This window comes from Ursus americanus, chromosome 20, assembly GCF_024610735.1.
Source record: "Ursus americanus isolate L20-20 chromosome 20, mUrsAme1.1.p, whole genome shotgun sequence".
Taxonomy (NCBI): Eukaryota; Metazoa; Chordata; class Mammalia; order Carnivora; family Ursidae; genus Ursus; species Ursus americanus.
The window spans coordinates 13,540,828-13,560,787 of record NC_142146.1 but is presented as its reverse complement, the minus strand read 5'-3'; the positions used below and the strand labels follow the sequence as shown (position 1 = coordinate 13,560,787).

Here is a 19,960-nt window from a genome sequence, read left to right as displayed (position 1 = left end):
GAAGAAAAAAAGTCTTTTTCTCTTATGGAAGACCTAAACTAATGCTAGGAAGAAAAGAGCCGAATTGAAATAGTTAAGTATTGGACATATGGACTGGAGAGGTTAACTTCCATTGCTTCACGTACAGTGGAGACTTACTTTTAGATAGATTATTCAAGTAATATATTGCACTAAGAAGGAAAGCCAAAGGGGGCTTGCAAATTAGCCACTTCTACAAATTTTTTCCTTCAGAAAGAGGGAGAATGACTTACAGACAGAATAAGCTGTTTATAGACTTCATTTCTGAAATGGGTATATGAATAATTTTCTGACTTGTTAGTAGCAAGATTGTTTAAAGATTTAATGAAAAATGGTATAAAGAGTAAAGTGGGATTTTTAAATTCAATAAAGGATGAGAAACAACCATCCTTGAAATTCCTATGGAATTAGAAAATACTCGATAACGGGAAAGAGGAAAAAATTCAAAACAAATTGTTAAACTTTAAATCTCCTAAGTGGTTTGTTCAGGTCAAAATATTGATAGATGATTATGGTGATAATAATGAAAGTTGTAAAATCTCTTGGGAGATGGTGCAGTAATGGGCAATAGAAACAATAGAATTAATTTAGCATATGTCTCTCTGTCTTGGCATTCTTTCTTCTCATGAGAACTGAGACTTTGCTTTCTACCCAATAAGTTTTTGATCCATGTATATTATAAAAGTGAAATAACCTGTTTAGGTCAAATAGGAATTCCTAATTCTCTGTTTTATACCGTGTAAAGAGTTTTAAAACCATGAAGAAGAAAACTGTGAGAAAAAGTACTTTCCCACCCTTTTTTATTTCTTTTTGATACATTGAATATGCAAATGATAGCAGACATTGTTTTCCTGTTATCGTTAGACTTTGTCCCAGAGTAGTTGTTTAACATTTATGTGCAAGCTTGTCTATAAGGGAGGAGGAATTGGGAAAAACAAGCCTGTGGTGTTAGTGGAAGACGAAGGAGGGATTGCAAGTCTTTTGGAAAATTATGTGTACCCGTGCTTACGTATAACTTTTTAAGATGAGAAATAGACTTTGAGGGAGTAAAGATTAGAAATTATTGTGTACTGGGGAGCATGGGTGGCTCAGTGGGTTAAACATCGAGTCTTGGTTCTGGCTCAGGTCATGATCTTGGGTCTTGGGATCGAGCCCCAAGTTGGGCTCCATGCTGAGCCTGGACTCTGCTTGAGATTCTTTATCCCTCCTTCCCCCGCCCCACTCTTCCCCCTTCTTGTTTGCATTCCTTTTCTCTCTCAAATAAATAATAAAATCTTTTAAAAAATTATAGCATACTGAGAAGAGTATGGTTATCTGGAGACACACAGTGGTTGAATTGATTTAATATGTGAAGCATAAGCAAGGTGCCAAGAAGGGGAGAAATTTGAGGCAGAGATGGGGACCACTTGCTTTGTATTTCCTTTGTGAGTAATATTTGTTGAAGGATTTGATAAAAGCATTTTATAGATTGTGTGTGATGGTAATAAGATGGTGATGATCGTTATTATTGGCCAAGCAGTACTTAATAATGTTTCCTGGCTGTGATTTTCTTTTCTTTATCTAGGCTTTTGTCGTTTTTTTTTTCCTTTTTAATTTTTTTTAACAATTGCTCATTGTTTCAAAAAAAGTCAAAGAATGAGGCATGATCTGTTGACAACTCACTATGTAGCCTCCTAGGATTTTTTTGAAGGATACCCAATATTTGAAATGTTTATGTACATACATATGCACACATAACTTTTAAGTTATCAGCATAAATAGGATCATATCATATATATTAATGAATTTTGCTTCATCTACAAAACAGCATGACATATATGCTAGCCATTAGTGCTGTTTACTAATATCTACTTTCCCTCTCTTCTGAGCACAAGGGTGGGGGCCATGTGACTAGAAGTGGTCAATGAATTGAGAGTATAAATGTCTTCCCAGCTGAGAATTTGTTGTGTCATGTCTTCCAAAGTTCTTTCTCTGGCAGAATGATTGTAACATTCAAGGTAATGGGTATTCTGGCTGTGGTTGTTTAAAAGGTAATATGTACCAAAGAGTTGAAATCTGAAAGGATATAATCAGTGATATTGATATATTGGTCTTCTCTGTCCTTTTGCTTCCAAAGTGTGTTAAGAAAGGGCTTTAAAAAAAAAGGCATAAACTTCAGGATTCAAAGTTTCATCTGAACACATCTTAAGAACTGTGCTAATGATTTTTTTGCTTATATAGTTTTAAACATACCACTGTTTTTCAGACTCTTGTTTTAGCTTTTGTGAACCCTTTCTTCAGATGAGAAAATTTACACAAGAATGTAATATATAAACAGGTAAAAGTATATTAAATAGGATGGTACCCTTTTTTAAAGCGTGTATCCCATTCCTTTCAAAGTTTATACCTCACTCATGTTAGAAATGTAGTTCTAGAGGGGCACTTTGGAATCCCTGTGGCATAGGGAACTTTGAAATCCATTTATAGGGTTCCTCACTCCCTAGTTCAGATCACAGTTTGACCACTTAATTGCTGTATGACTTTGGATTTGACATCTTTATGCCTTAGTCTCATCATCTATAGACTGGGCATAGAATCGTATCCTACCTCAGAGGTTTTGTATTTGTGAGGATTAAATGAAAGCTATTCTTATATAGTACCTGATAATTGTTACAATTTTTAAAAATAATTGTAAATAAATAGGGCTCAGAACTTGTTTCTTTACCATTCCCCTTCTTAAACCTCTTTCTCTTCCTTTTTAAGCATGCTAAACACACCCACGTTAAGGTCTTTGCCCTTGGTAGTTTCTCTATCTAGGGACAGCTGTTTTCCCCTTTTGGAATGGCTGGTTACTCCCATCCTTCAAGGTCTCATGAATATTATAGGACTCCACTTAACACCTTGCTTAAAGAAGTCTTCACCCCTTCCTCCCTCTTTCCCTTTTTCCTATTTCACTCTTTTATTTCATCCCTTTAATTTCTTCCAAAGCTCTTGTTTCAATCTGTAATTACCTGGTTTGTGTTTATTGCACTTAAGCTCCAGGAGAACTGTGACTTTGCCTGTCCTTTTCAAAAAGTGCTCTGTTCCTAGTGCTTAGCAGAAACCTGGTGCATATTTGTTGCTCAAGAATTAAAAAAAAAATTATCTTTCAAAAATGAAAACCATACAAATGCCCAGTATAGAGTAGCCACCCTTAGAGGCATATACTATTCTAATGTTTTGACAGGCAAGAGTTTTGGAGAGGTTTTGAAGGACATGGTGTCAAATTGAGATATGTTATCTATCCATAGAGGACAACCCTGAGCCCTCACTTGGAGTCCGTGTATCCTTATTTTTGATAGAAACTTTAGTTAATCTGGTTTCTTATCTCAAGGCAAATTAAAACACTAGGGTGATTCAAGGCTTCTGTCTTAAGGGGACTGTGTTGAGATGTGGTAATACTTGGTACAGTACTCCACCACCTCACTCTTCTTTTGCCCTGTCTCCTTCCGTTCCTTCTCTCATTTGCTACTTACATTTGTTGCTCTTTAGCACCATCATTGATCAAAGCTGCTTCCCTCTCCTTTGTTTCTTTCCTCCTTTCTGTTTCTGATTGATTCTTCTGTGTTTTAGATTTTATTTGCAAAGGCTGAGTTAAACTAGACTTGCGTTGTCTTAAGAAAATTAGATTTGTGGACTGAACACTTTTGGGAAGTGGAACATGTTTGTCTCTCATTGCCTCTGTATTTAGAGTGGTTATTTCTAGTTTGAATCTGTTCTATAAATCCTGGTTTCTAAATTTTTGACATTTTGACTGTGTTTATCTAAAACTGTATCAATCTTGTAACTGTATAGGAAAAAGGTAGGAATTATTCTGGCAGGCACTTATTTGAGACAGTCTGTTTAATGTCAGTGTTATGAATCAGCAATATCACCTGTCCTCACCTCCCTTCCCCAGAAATGTCCAATAGCAAACTTTAGTTAAAGATTTAATTGTTTGTATGCATTTGGTAGATAGTTTTATTAGAGAAGTAACATGGTTTAGGGAAAAGAATGACAGAACTGACCCTTGGAAAACTTGTATTTTACTTTTAGTGCTGCTTTTAGCTCCTTTCTTTTGGTTAGAACTTTGTCTCTTACTTCCTCCTACAAGTTAAGTGAAGCTTTTATTTCTTAGCTTTTCCAGTTCAAATTCTACACATACCATATATTATTTTTTCAAAAGCTAATCACAGGGTAAGCACTAGGTGCCTTGAAGGTGGTCATAGCATTAAGGATAACAATATACTGTTATTCTTCTTAATTATTCTTAGGCATTTTCCAATTATGTTAATATTTTTTCTGACACACTGCCATATTTTTGTAGAGAATTGGAAATGTTAATTAAACATACAAAACCCATTCCCACCTCAGAGGTTTCTGTTGTTTCTTTTTCTTCTTCATCATCATCGTCGTCTTCTCCTCCTTCTCCTTCTTCTTCTTTCCCCCCCACCCCCAAAGGTTTCTTCTCAAGGCAGAAAAGCTATAGGTTAATTTTAGGGCTGAGGCATAATTTTTTTTTTAACCTTTTGGATTAAGGGTATATTGTGGTATTTTTCATAATCATGAGATTTTGTTTTTGTTATTGTTTTGAGTGTACACTGGCTATTTCATTTAGATGAAATAAATCCAAAATGAAATGTACAAGTGGTCACATCTCCAACAAGATGGAAAATGCAGAGGCAGCTGTTAGTGACTTTTTCTTCTTGTTTTTAAAGGTAGTTAGTTAGTACTAGTTTACAAATGGGGTGGAAGTTAGTGTCTGTTTTCATAAGGAAACAATACAGTATATGCTGGATAAACCTTAAACCAGCTTGTAAAATTCTGTTTAAGCTGTAGTGTTTTGATCACAGCATTGTACTAAATTTCTACTAGAACCCAAGAAATAAAACCTTTTTTTCATGAATAAGATTTCATCATTTAATCTCCTGTTGTTAGTTTAGGAGGTGGTCAGTCTCTTCTCCCTAAGTCAAGTACATAAACTTTTCTTAACTTCTGAAGGGTTTGTTGTGATGAAGAAATAATAAACTATGGTATTTGCAAGGACTCAAAAAACAAAACAGGTGCCTGGCTTCCAGAAGTAAGTTCTTTATTCCCATTTTCTTTTCATTGTTTCCTATAGATACAGGGAGGGGCAGTTATAAAATGCAATGTCTTTTGAATAGTCAATGGACGCTTAGGTCTTACCTAAATAAATATATATTGCAGAAGAAAACAAAATTAACATACCTTAGGTTCTGGGTAAAAGTGGATCTCTTAAGACTTCTTAATTGTAACATGGCTATTGCTCTTTCTTTATCAGATTTAAAAAATCACATTGCAGTCTTTCATCCCCACTTTCTTCTTACATCTTTGTCAGTTTGCGTGTTACTGGGAAGTAGGGGAATTATTGACACACTCATTTCAGAAAGTAAAAATGTCCGTATGAAAATTATTTTGTCTGTCTTATAGTCATGTTTCTACACATTATTGGAATTGCAGAATGGCTCTAGAGATTGGGTTGAGAGAATTTGGGAGAGGCATTCATTATTTTTAAAAAACTTATGAAAATGTTACATAAACCAAAAGTAGATAGAACCATAATGAACCTCATGTAGCTACCATCTGTACTTAATAGTTAACCATCTTTTGTCATACTTGTTTCAGAACAAATTATTTTATTGAAGTTAAAATACTGAAAGTTACTTGACTGTTAATAAAAGAAGGGATATATGTAAAATCTGATAGTGTTCTCAGACTATTTTAAGATAGATGTTATTTTACCACTTGTGTTTCTTTTATTTCCATTTTATTTTGGTGATTTCTGACCTTTAATACATCATTTTTCAGTCTGTTTACCTAGTTTTACTTGGGGAAAACTATAATTTAGATAGAGTGTGTGTGTGTGGTATTTTCTATAATAAAGTTTCACATATATATGTATTGTGTGACTATTCAGAGACATTATATTTTATAATTGTCTTTCCTTGTATCTATAGGAAACAATGAAAAGTAAGAAAATAGAAATAAAGAACTTGCTTCTGGAAACCATATACCTGTTCGTTTTTTTAATACATATATATGTACTATATGTTCCTTGTATGTATAATTATGTAAATATATTTGTATATAAATTTATTACAATTACCTGTATACATATGTGTGTATATGTAAACTATATGTACACACACACACACAGTATCATGGACAATTTCAAACATACACAAAAGTAGATCTAGTACTATAATGAACCTCCAGGTATATATAACTAGCTTCAAGAGTTACCACTTTATGGTCCTCTTGTTTTGTCTATAACACTCTACTCCAGCTACTTAAAAATTTTTTAATATGTAAATTGAACATGCTAAAATTGAAGACTGCTTTTGTGCACACAATTGCTTGAGTTTAATGAAGAAGGGAATAAAGACAAAAATTTAAGTCAGTGTTCTAATTACTGGTGTGCCAAAAAAGAAGAATTAACTAAACATTGGTTGAGCCTCATGAGTGATGTGCCAGAACTATGAGATACCTCCAAGGATACAAAAATCACTAAGAAAAGGTATTTCATTATGAGATGAACTGAGTAGAGGTTCCAGCATGATGATTTCAAGGCACAAGTGAAAGTGGACTGGGGAGGAGAGGATGGAATGTTAAAGAAGATTCTTCAAGAGTGAATTTCAGGTTTGAGAGGATTGCATGAAGAAGAATAAAATGTGTGGCTGCGGTGGGTTTCTATGTAGATGGAACAAAGACCTGAGAGTGAACATGCTAAAATTGCACAATAAGAAGGTGAAACTAAAAGTTGATAGATATATTTATTTTTCAGTTATTAACTATAATAGAATCAAGTGTAGTTGTGTTGTCAATCCAAATGCTTTTTATATTTGTTTGGATTGGGATGTTTGTTTTTTCTCCTAAGTTATTAACTTTTTCACCCTGGGTTCTTTTTTTAAAAGAATTGAGATTATTTAACATATAACAGTCTATTAGTTTTAGGTGTACAACATAATTATTTGACATATGTATATGCTGCAAAATGATTACCACAGTAAATTTAGTTAATATCCATCACCACACTTACAGATTTGTGTGTGTGTGTGTGTGTGATGAGAACTTTTAAGATCTACTCTCCTAGCAACTTCCAAATATACAGTACAGTATTGTTAACTATAATTTATTAGGCTGTACATTACATCCCAGGACTTACTTATCATATAAATGGAAGTTTGTACCTTTTGACCATCTTCACCCAAAGACAGTATTTGTCTTTCTCTGTCTTACTTTACTTAGCATAATACCTTCAGGGAGGATCCTTGTTGTCACAAATGGCAGTATTTCCTTCCTTTTAATGGCTGAATAATACTTGTGTGCATGTGTGTACACACTGTATTTTCTTTATTCATTAGTTGATAGACAAACTGTCTCCATGTCTTAGCTGAACATGGGGGTGCAGGTATCTTTTTGAGGTGGTGATTTTGTTTCCTGCAGATAAATACCCAAAAGTGGAATTGCTGGATCATACGGTAGTTCTATTTTTAGTTTTTTGAGTAACCTCCATGCTGTTTTCCATAGTGGCTGCACCATCCCCGTAACAGTGTACACAAGGGTGCCCTTTTCTCCACATCCTCATCAATACTTGTTATTTCTTGTCTTTTTAAGAAGAGTCATTCCAACAGGTGTGAGGTGATACTTCATTGTGGTTTTGATTTGCATTTCCCTGATAATGAGTGATGTTGAACATCTTTTCATATACCCGCTGTCATTTGTATGTCTTCTTTGGAAAAATGTTCAGGTTGGATTGGGTTTTTAATACTCCAAAGAGGTATCCGGAGAATTCACGTAAAAGAAAATAATCAAACTATACTAACAACTGAATCGGCGATACAGTGTCATGATACTTTATAAATTTAGATTTGCATATTTCTGGTTCAGTTCTGTAATTTATATGTATGTGTATATACACACACATACATAATGAGAAATACAAACAATTATGTAGTTATTCAGTCTTGAATCAGAATTTTCTGTTGGGCTCCAAACAAACTTCTGCGTCATTTAATTGGACAATATCTTTAACATCAAGGAAAACTTTTTAAAAAATGATTCCTGCGTGTAAAAATATTGACTGATATACAGGTATCAGTTTTGTGAACCAAAATACTGAAATAAATTAGATGACATGGTTAACATCATTGCAACTATGATATGTAGCCTCAAGTTTAAGATTCTGTGTTCACTGAAAACATCTAATTGTTCTTACTGATTGAGTTTATAAGTAAATATAAATTTTAACTTAAATTTCTATTGAAAAGTATACTTTTATTTGTCTTTTATTTTTCATGAAGATTTTATTTGAATAAAGTTTCCATGCCCTTAAAGTTTGAAATACAGTATCTTACTCCATTTTGGAATTTCATACTGTATATTTTAACTGTATCAAATAACTTCGTTTACTTTGAATGAAATTAATATCTATTTTTCTGCTAATTGAAAAGATTGTCAGTTGTAAGGGCTGATAAATTGGATAGAACAAAATGGAAACAAACCTCTTATAACAGGGCTTTCAAAACTTGAAGTTTGCGGGGTGCCTGGGTGGCACAGCGGTTAAGCGTCTGCCTTCGGCTCAGAGCGTGATCCTGGCGTTATGGGATCGAGCCCCACATCAGGCTCCTCCGCTATGAGCCTGCTTCTTCCTCTCCCACTCGCCCTGCTGTGTTCCCTCTTTCGCTGGCTGTCTCTATCTCTGTCGAATAAATAAATATTGATGCAGCTATTTGTTTTTAACAGTCACAGGGAAGTTTATTGATTTTCAAATTTAAAGTCTGAAGGAATTTAGTGATAAGCTATTAGAATTAATAAGGATTTGCAAGGTTTGTAGTTACAGAATCAGTGTAAAAATATCAAGAGATTTCCTGTCAATGTCAAACAATTTTTAAAAATTAAATGAAGATATCATTAAAGATAGGAATAAATCTAAGCAAAGATGTGCAAGACCTCTAAAGTTAAGTTATATATTTTCTGGAGAGACATTAAAGAAGATTTAAATGAAGGAGATAAACTATATTTATTGATTTGACGAGTCAGTATTGTAAAGATGTTAATTTTCCCCAAACTGATGTGTGGAGTTAATGGACTTTCAATCAAAACCTCACCTTTTTTTTTTTTTTTTGGTGGAATTGACAGGCTTATTTTAAAATTTATATAGAAATGCAAAGGACAAAATAAAAAGCACAGTTAAAAAAAAGTTTTATCAGATATCAAGATATAATGTAAAACTCCAGTAATGAAGATTACATATTATTGATGCAAGGATAGACATAAAGACCACTTGAACAAAATAGAATCCAGAAACAGATCTGCACATTAACAAACCCTTAATATATGATGGAGGTGGAACTGTAGAGCAATGGAGAAAAGATCGTTGTTTTAATAAATATTTATAAGGAGAAAATAAAAATAAAATTGAATCCCTGTTTCACACCATGTAAAATAACCCATTCCAGGTGTATTAAAGACCTAAATAAGTAAGTTGAAACTGTAAGTTGTCATGAAAAAGAAAAAACAATATCCTTATGACTTGAGGGTAGGGAAGGACCTTATTTTTAACCAGAAGAAAAGCACTAACCCTATCGCAGAAAGTTGGTAAATTAGGTTTATGTCAGGAATTTCTTTTTTTTTTTTTTTTTTAAAGATTTTATTTATTTGACAGAGATAGAGACAGCCAGCGAGAGAGGGAACACAAGCAGGGGGAGTGTGAGAGGAAGAAGCAGGCCCATAGCAGAAGAGCCTGATGTGGGGCTCGATCCCAGATCGCCGGGATCACGCCCTGAGCCGAAGGCAGACGCCCAACTGCTGTGCCACCCAGGCGCCCCCTATGTCAGGAATTTCTATTCTTTTAAAAACCATTGCAAGTGAAAAGAGAAGCCATGGAATGAAAGAAGATTACAGCTTATAAAAAGCTCATTCATATCACCTAGAAAAAATAAATGTGCAAAGTATTTCAACACACACTTTACCCAAGAGGAAATTTTAATGGCCAGTAAATATATGAAAAGTATTCAACTCCAGGAGTTATCATGGAAATGTCAAACATAGTTACCATTGTTGGCAAGAATTAAGTTTGGTAATCCTGTGTTGGTAATATTACTAAGCAACAAGAACTCTTGGATAGAGTGTCCACTTTTTATTTATTTATTTATCCCCATAGTCATAGTTAATTTAGCTATTACACAGGGCTTAGATTAGTTGAGTGGTGTGTTGTGTGAGGGGAAGGATGAGAATGGGGTACTATATTAGGGGTCTGAAAAAATCAGTAACACTGAAAGTGCCCTGTGAAATGAGTGTACTGCCTTTTATAGTCCTTTTGTTTCACTTTTAGGAGGTAAGAGATGAAAGCCGTAAGGGCATTCAGAAGAACATTCATAGTGATGGGTTGGAAACTGAACCAGAAAATGGATAGAAAAACATGACAATTCAAGAAGGAGGAAGTTAACTGAAAAAGAGAATGTGTATGTAAGAATCCATAAGGGAGTTCTGGGACTCTTGCATACCAGGAGTAACTTGATCCTGGGGATAAAAATGGGACCAAACACATTCTACTTACATTTATGTTTAGCTTTTAGGTACATTGACTAGGTTTTCAGCAGAATCTTAATGAGTTTTCTTGTTTGTTCAACTTTTTAATTATACCTTCAGGCTTGGATCTCAGGAAGTATAGTTAAATCTGTCTTTAATTTGGGTGTACCATTTAACATTGGCTTTAGGTACCTATCAAGATAGCTTGATTGTATCTTACCCCCACTGAAAAACATATTTATGAAATCAGTTATTCATTTAACATATTTGAGGGCTGCTATGTGTTAGGTGCTGTACCAGATGTTGGAGACACAGTGATATCCTAATGGGAGTATTTATCTAGTGAGGTAAATATTAAGTGAACTAATGTGAAATTAGATATGTGGCAAGTGCTAGGAAGAAAAGTACACTGAACGATTTTAGAACAGCATCCCTAGAAACGTGCTGAAGTTTGAAGGATAGGTTTTTAGGCTAAGAAGGGGGAGATATTAATGATCCAGGGAGAGGGAATTAGCAGCCTGAAGATCCTAGGAAGGAACAGAGTGAGTCTGGAGAACTGAAAAATGGGTATGGTGATCCCTCCCCCCCTTCATCTGTGATTTTGCTTTCTGTGGTTTCAGTTAACTATGGTCAACTGCAGATGATCCTCCTGTAAGAAGGTCAACAGTAGGCTAATGCTGCTTCACAGTGCCTACATCACCTCAGTTCATCTCCTTGCATAGGCACGTTGTTATCTCACATCATCATCAGAAGGACGAGTACCATACAATAAGATATTTTGAGAGGCCACTTCACATTACTTTTATTATAGTATATTGTTATAATTTTATTATTGTTGTTCATCTCTAACTTCCTGATTTATAAGTTAAACTTTATCATCATAGGTATGTATATAAAAAAATGTAGTATATGTAGGGTTCCGTACTCTGTGCAGTTTCAGATATTCACTGGGGGATCTTGGAGGGTACCCCTCACAGTAAGGGCGGTACTGTGTATGGAAAGTAGGGAGATAGTAAGGTATGAAATGATACTGTAGTGTTATATGAGAGCTAGAGTGTGTGTGACTTTATGTTAAGAAGTGGAGGTTCTGGGGTGCCTGGGTGGCGCAGTCGTTAAGCGTCTGCCTTCAGCTCAGGGTGTGATCCCGGCGTTCTGGTATCAAGCCCCGCATCAGGCTCCTCTGCTAGGAGCCTGCTTCTTCCTCTCCCACTCCCCCTGCTTGTGTTCCCTCTCTCGCTGGCTATCTTTCTCTGTCACATAAATAAATAAAATCTTTAAAAAAAAAAAAAAAAGAAGTGGAGGTTCCTTCTCTTTAAAAAACTTTTTTTTTTTTTAACTTTTGAGAGGGGAAGCCTTTGAATAGTTTAGCAGAAGGTTGCAATATGATCACATTTGCATTTTGAAAAGATGTTCTTTGTTGAGATATATACAGATTGGGAATTTAGGAGCTAGGCAAATGGATCTAGGGAGATGAATTGGAGACTACCACTATAGTTAAGATGATAGCCTGGGTTAGAGTGCTCGTATCAGAGTAGGAAAAGAGTGGACAAATTGTCCAGTTTGCTGGTGTATAATTATTCATAGTAGTCTCTTACGATCTTTTGTATTTTTGTGATATCAGTTATAGTGGATAATTTTCAGAGATATTTAAGAAGTAAAATGACAACTTGATTATGATTTGTGTATATGGTGTGAGAGGGAAGGAACTAGCAAGGATGACATCTAAATTTTTGTCTTTAAGTTAGGTGGTAGAACACCCTAAAAGACAGAGTGTGTATATATATGTTGGGGGGGGGGCTAAGTAGGAGGAGTCTGATCATGAGTTTAATTGGATATTGAGTTCAAGATGCCTTTGTGACATTCAAGGACAAAACCAAACCCAAACAAAAAAACTGATGTAGACAAAAGATTGGTAACTTGTTGGGCATGCTGGTAATAATTACTGAAGAGACCCAGGTGTGTAACTGACATCTCTTGGAGAGAGTTAGAGTGAGGTAATGAGAAGATCTTGGGTAAAGGAGGCTGCCTGTACAGAAAGCCGGGAGAGGACTGGATATGTGGAGTAAAAATCCAGAGACTTACAGCATTACATTATTTCTATTTATTGACATTTATGCGGTTTCATTTTCCCAGTTAAGAGAAATGCCAAAAATTCTGGATTTATCTTTAGATTTCTTAATTTTTTTCGTAATACTTTTTACAGCTTTTTGAAATATAATTGACAAAGTTGTATATATTTAAAATGTACTGCCTGATGATTTGATAGACCTACATTGTGAAATAATTATCACAGTCAATTTAATAAACACATGCATTGCCTTACATGTTAGTTTTGTTTGGATGAGGGCCCTGAAGATCTACTCAACAAATTTCAAGTACACACTATAGTATTATTAACTATAGTCACGGGCTGTACATTATTAAATCCTTAGAATTTATTCCTGTTATAACTGAAAGTTTGTACCTTTTGACCATCCTCTCCCCATTTGTCCCATTCCCACATCCCCTGGCAACCACCATTCTACTGATTTAAACTTTTTAAATTTTTTTAGTAGTCCACTTATAAGTGATACCATATAGTATTTTTCTTTCTCTGTCTGGCTTATTTTTTCGTAGCATAGTACCCTCCAGTTTCATTCATGTTGTTACAAACCAAATGGCAAGATTTCCTTCTGCTTTGTGACTGAATAAGATTCCATTATATGTATTTACATTTTCTTTTTCCATTCATCCATTCACAGACATTTAGGTTGTTTTCATGTCTTCGCTATTATGAACAGTGCTGCAGTGAACATGGGAGTGCAGATTTCTCTTCCAGATACTGATTTCTTCTTGAGGCTGTATACCCAGAAATAGGGTTGCTGGTGGTTCCATTTTAATTTTTTGAGGAGCTTCCATACTGTTTTCCATGATGGATATACCAATTTATATTCCCACCATCCCTGTAGAAGATTTCCTTTTCTCAAACCCTTGACATTTGTTACCTCTTATCTTTTTGGTGATAGCCATCCTAATAGGTGTGAGGTGTATCTCATTGTGTTTTTGGTTTGCATTTCCCTGATGGGTAGTGATGTTGAGCACCTTTCATACACCTCTTGACCACATGTATATCTTTAGAAAAATGTCTGTTCAGCTGCATTTTTAAATCAGATTTGTTTTTGATTTGGGGAGGTTTTTGTTGTTATTGTGTGGCATGGGTTCCTTATATATTTTAGATACTAACTTCTTATTAGGTATATGGTTTGCAAATATTTTCTCTCATTCTATAGAGAGAATAGTTCTCTCTGTTGCCTTTTCATATTGTTTATTTTTCTTCTTTTTTTTGCACAAACTTTTTGGTTTGATACAGTCTCACTTAATTTTGTTGCTTGTTTTGGTGCCCTTGCCGCCCCCAGTCATTGCCAACGGCGATGTCAAGGAACTTTTTCTCTGTGTTTGTTTCTTTGTTTTAGAGTTCTATGGTTTCAGGTGTTACATGTAAGTCTGTAATGCATTTTGAGTTAATTTTTGTGTATGGTGTAAGATAAGAGCCCACTTTTATTCTTTCACATATAATACCCAGTTTTCCCAACACCATTATTGAAAAGACTGTTCTTTCCCCGTTATTTGTTCTTGGCACCCTTGTCAAAGATTAGATAACTCCATGTGTGTGGGTTTATTTCTTGGCCTTGAATTCTGTTCCAGTGGTCTATTTCTTTGCTTTGCTTTGCTTTTTTCTTTTCTTTTTTTTTTTTTTAATGCCAGTACCATACTCTCTTGATTACTCTAGCTTTGTAATAGAGTTTGAAGTCAGGAAGTATGATTCCTCTACCATTGTGATACCACCTTCTTTGTCAAGATTGCTTTGGATATTCAAAGTCTTTCGTGGTTCCATATACATTTTTGGATTTTTTTTTTTATTTCTGTGAAAAATGCTGTTGTAATTTTTATAGGATTGCATCAGCTTTATAGATTGCTTTGGGTACTGTGAACATTTTAACAATATTAATGATTCAATCCATGAACATGGAATATCTTTCCATTTACTTGTGTCTTTCATCATCTTAAAGTTTTCAGTGAACAGGTCTTTCACTTCCATTTAATTTATTCCTAAGTATTTTATTGACTTTAATACTATTTTAAATGGGATTGTCTTCTTAATTTCTCTTCTAGATATTCCACAGTGTATAGAAATGCAACTGCGTTTTGAATGATGATTTTGTAACCTGCACCTTTACTGAATCCTTTTTATTAGTTCTAACAGTTATTTGGTGGAGTCTTTAGGTTTTTCTATATATAAGATTGTGTCCTCTGCAAACAGTTTTGCTTCTTCGTTCCCGACTTAGATGCCTTTTATTTCTTTTTCTTGCCTAATTGCTCTGGCTAGGATTTTAGTTTTGTGTTGAATGGAAGTGGAAGAGTGGGCACCCTTCTCTTGTTCCTGATCTTAGAGGAAAATCTTTTAAACTTTCACCAGCAAGTGTGGTGTTAGCTGTGGGCTTGTCAAATATGACCTTTATTAGCTTGAGTTACCTTCCTTCTAGACCCAGTTTGTTGAGAATTTTTGTTGTGAAAGGATGTTGAATTTTGCCAAATGCCCCTTTTCGCATCTGTGGAAATGATCATATTTTTTTCTTAATTTTTACTAATATGGTCTATCACATTGATTGATTTCCATATGTTGAACCATCGTTGACTCCCGGGGGTAAATACCTGTTGATGATGCTATATGATCTTGGTGTATTGAAGAGTGCTGTTGAATTTGGTTTGCTAGTATTTTCTTGATTTTTACATGTATGTTCATCAGGGACATTGGCCTTTAATCTTTTATCTTGTAGTGCCTTCATCTGGCTTTGATAGGAGGGCAAATCTGGTCTCAGAAACTGAGTTTGGAAGTGTTGTCTCTTTGAGTTTTTGGAAGAGTTTGAGAAGGATTAGCATTAATTATTCTTCAGATGTTTGCTAGAATTTGCCATTAAAACTATCTTGTTGGGGTTTTCTTTTTGGAAGGGTTCTGATTACTGATTCAGTCTCCTTGTTATTGGTCTTTTTAGATTTTCTGTTTCTTCCTGGTTCAGTTTTGATGTAGGTTATATGTTTTTAAATTATTCATTTCTTTTAGGTTGTCCGATTTGTTGGTATATAATTGTTCATAGTAGTCTCTTATGATATTTTGTATTTTTGTGGTATCAGTTATAATGTCTCCCCTTTCATTTCTGATTTTATTTGAGTCTTCTCTCTATTTTTTAGCCTAACTAAAGGTTCATCAATTTTGTTTTCCAAAAACACCAGTTCTTAGTTTTGTTGATCTTTCTTTTGTGTTTCTAGTCTCTATTTCATTTATCTTAGCTCTGATCTGTGTTATTTCCTTTTTTCTGCTAACTTTGGTCATAGTTTATTCTTTTTCTAGTTCCTTAAGGTGTAAAGTTAGGTAGTTTGAGATCTGTTTTTTTATTAATGTAGGTGTTTATTGCTCTAAACTTCCCCCCTTAAATCTGCTTTTGATGCTTTCTGTAAGTTTTATTATGTTGCATTTCCATTTGTGTTTGTCTCAAGATATTTTTTATTGTCCTTTTAATTTCTCCTTGGCCTATCGATTGCTCAGGACTATATTTTCAATTTCCAAATGTAGGTGAATTTTCCACTTTTTTTGATTTGTAGAGTCTTAGCATGGTGGTTGGAAAAGATACTTGATATAATTTCAACCTTCTTAAATTTGTTAAGACTTGTTTTGTGACCTAACATATGATATATTCTGGAGAAAATTCTATGTGCCTGAGAATAATATGTGTTCTGCCACTGTCAGATGTAATGTTCTGTATTAATCTGTTAGATCCATTTGGTCTGAAGTGTAGTTCAAGTCCACTATCTCCTTATTGATATTCTCTTTGTATGATCTGTCCAGTATTTAAAATAGGTATCGAAGTCCCCTAATATAGCATTGCTGTTTTTGCTTTTGGATCTGCTACATTTGCTTAATTTAGGTGCTCTGATGTTGAGTGTTGTTACATCATTTTAGGCTGCTGTGGCTTGTCTTAGTCTCTGCAGATAGTCTTATTTCTGCTTCCTATGGCATTCTTCCATTTGTTTTTGATGCATAGATTTTGTATGGCTTTCTTTTCTCAAATGTTTGATTTTGGGGTGTGCTTAGTTTTGTATTTGATGAAATTTATCTAAAAATGCTGCAGTGCATTTCTTCTCATTTGTCTTTTATCTTCGTTGATTGAATTTCTCATTCTTGAAGGTCATATTCTTGTTTTGCAGTGCTCTTATAGTTCATTTATAGTTTATTCTTTCATGGTTTTAGTGCTATTATAATTTATTATTTATTCCTGTTATTTTTAGGGTTGTAGGATTGGAGGCGATCATGTCAAGCGTGCTCCTTTAGTTTTTATGCTGTCTTCTGTTAGTCGTTCTTAATCTTTTGAGAGTCATTTCTTGGCCCTTGTGGTGTATCCTCACCTTTTTTTGTTCGGATGCATAGCTGTGTACTTCCGCCTGTACCCTAAGCAATGGCCAAATGTTAACTTGAGCATTAGTAATTTTGTAGGCATGTTTTTTGGGGGGAGGGGGGTCCTTTGTTTTTGATTTTATATAAGTGGTATAAGCCTGTTCCTTGGAGAATAATGTCAGTTTCTATAAAAGAAATATGTATGTAGCCATAGAGTTATATATAAAGATATTTACATTTATAATAGAAAGATAGGGCTATTTCTTTCTAGTAAGCAAACTTTTATAACATTTCCTTTTTTCCTCTTTTCTCTAGGTTTAACTATAGATCAACACATCATCTTGCTTCTCATGGGTTCTATGAATTTTTAAATTGGTTTGATGAAAGAGCATGGTATCCACTAGGAAGAATAGTAGGTGGTACTGTAAGTATATCTGCAGTTATTTATGTTAATCATAGCAGTTACGTTAATCATAAAGTTTTATAGTTATTTGAGTAAATCATTAGTTGCTAAGGTGATGGAGATTCTTGAAACCTTTGTATAGTTAACTAGTATAATTTTCTATGGCTGATTGGTATTTAATATACTAAATCTCTTCTTGACATTCCCTTCCCCTCTTCCCCCCCTTTCCCTGCACGTGTTTGGGTTATCTCACACTGGCCATTATTTCTGACAAGTGGAGGCTGGGAGGGGACATTTCTTGTCATAGTACATCTTAAGTTCAGGTTATTTGTGGTTTTGTTTTGTTCTATAAAAACTTCCTTAAAAAAATATTTTTTGCAAGGAAATAGAAATTTAGAAGAATTAGATAATTTTATTTATTTTGGGGCGAGGGCAGAAGGAGAAGGGGAGAGAGAGAGAATCTTAAGCAGGCTCCATGCCCAGTGCAGAGCCCAACGCCAGGCTCAGTGTCAAAACCCTGAGACCATGACCTGAGCTGAAATCAAGAGTCAGACACTTAACGGGCTTAGCCACACAGGTGCTCCCAATTTTAATTTTGTAGGTACTAAAGCTGCCCTAAATTACTTCGGGTAATTGAGTACTGATCATAGCTCATGGGGAGCTATTATATTCAGAGTGTGACATAAGGGAAATATTTTTACGATCTGGAATGTAAAGAGAGTGTTAAGAGAAAGTGCAAGATAGGTATCTTTGGGGAAATAGTGTTTAGTCTTATTTTTTTCTTGATATTTTGTCAAAGTTTTATCAATTTTATTAGATCTCTTAACCCAAAGAAACTGACCTTGTTGGTTATCTTTATTATGTGTTTGTCTTTTATTGTATTAATTTCAATTTATTTCCTTCCTTCCATTTTTCTTGAGTTTCTTTTGATGTTTTTCTGACTTGATATAATTTGCTCTATAATGGTTCTTTGTTATTAATGTATTTATTTTTAAGCTATAAATTTCCCACTAATCACTGTTTTAGCTACATTTATAATGCCTAAGTTTTGATGTGTAGTACTTTTATTTTCATTCAGTTTGAAATTTATTTCAATTTCCATTATCATTCCTGCTGCTTCATGGGTTATTTAGAATTGTATTTAGCTTTTAAACATAAGAGGCCTTCCTGGTTATCCTTTTTTGCTTTATACTAACGTTATGGCTAGAGAACAAATTCTGTAATTTCAGTCCTTTGAAATTTATTGAGACTTGATTTGTGGCCTAGCATATAGCCACATTTTATAAATGTTCCCTCTCTGTTTGGAAAGAATATGTTCTCCATGATAGTAAGATGTTGTTTCTAATCTGGGGCATTTTCTTATCCTTGATGTACACAGAGATACAAAAACAAGGAGAGAGGAGTCATGGTCTCCAGGGCAGATTAGGAAGGTATTGAGTGGTAAGAGTTGTGGTAGAAGGCGATTATCTGCACTTCATCGTGCTAATCCTGTTACGTACCTTATTGTAATATTTGATGACTATAGTTTGTTTCTGGGTGTGTTTATAACTTTTTATTTTGAATTCGTCCTTGCTGCAGGTGTGTTTTCTGAGACTCCTGGTGTCCTAGTATTTAGAACCATTTCTATAATAATCTTTCTCATTTGCTTTCACTAGAGCCCATAGGGGTTTCACTGGTTCTAGGACAGTTTTCAGAAGTTATTTCTTGAAGTTTGAAGTTTCTCACACCTGAAGTTGTTATAAATGTGGAACCCATATTCACAAATGTATTGAATGAGTATTTTTCATTTTGTTTCTATTCAAAGCTTTGGAAGTAAGGCATAAAGTTCCTTACTGCTTCCCTTGATTGATGGGTATAATTTGTCTAATTCCTTGAACAGGCCCTGGATTTGTGCTGGGAATTAGGCCTTTTCTCTGATTCCTGTATTGAGTAATAACCCTACCATCCTCCAGTCCCTAAGCTGTGTATCCGGCCTGGAATGGTTTTTTTCTCTTTTGGGCTCCCTTGGCATCAGTATCTACTTTGAATTCCTCTTTATTTCTGGAAAGTCCTCTTTCTTTTGAGCTTAAATATGTTTTGTTGTTGTTGGGCAGATTTTTTTGTTTGTTTCATTTTTAAGGTCCTTTGATCCTATGCTTGTATGTGTTTTGGCTATATTTTGTGTGTCAGCTTAGTCTGCCATATTATCATGGGGTGTATTGACGATTGTTAGAGGTCTTTTTGGATTTGTTTTCATTTTTTTTTTTTAATATGACTGTCAAAATCATACACTGGAACCTGGTTATTTATGTGAAAAGGAACAAAATTTTAATTTTTAAGAATTGTGATGATTGCCACACTTTACACCCTTCTTTAATTCCATTCTCCTTCCATGCAACTCAGCAGGTATTGTGTGTCCATTTTGTGCCCGTCATTGTTCTGGGTGCTGAGGAAAATTTTCCTGCTTTTCCAGAGCTTATGTTCTTGTGAGGGTGTTAAGTTAATAGACAATAAATAAAGTAAGTAACATAAAAAGTATGTGAAATGGTGATAAGTATGAAGAAGAAGCAAGGGAAAGG

The 19,960-nt window shown here is 34.6% G+C and overlaps 1 protein-coding gene across 1 annotated transcript in view; it reads left to right on the top strand.

Moving 5' to 3' along the window:
- Window positions 1-19,960, top strand: part of STT3B (STT3 oligosaccharyltransferase complex catalytic subunit B) — a 103,367-nt gene that overhangs the window by 26,250 nt on the left and 57,157 nt on the right. The window contains exon 2 of the mRNA XM_045776385.2: window positions 17,315-17,423. Within this exon, the coding sequence (XP_045632341.1) occupies window positions 17,315-17,423 (109 nt within the window). The remainder of the gene's footprint in view (window positions 1-17,314; window positions 17,424-19,960) is intronic.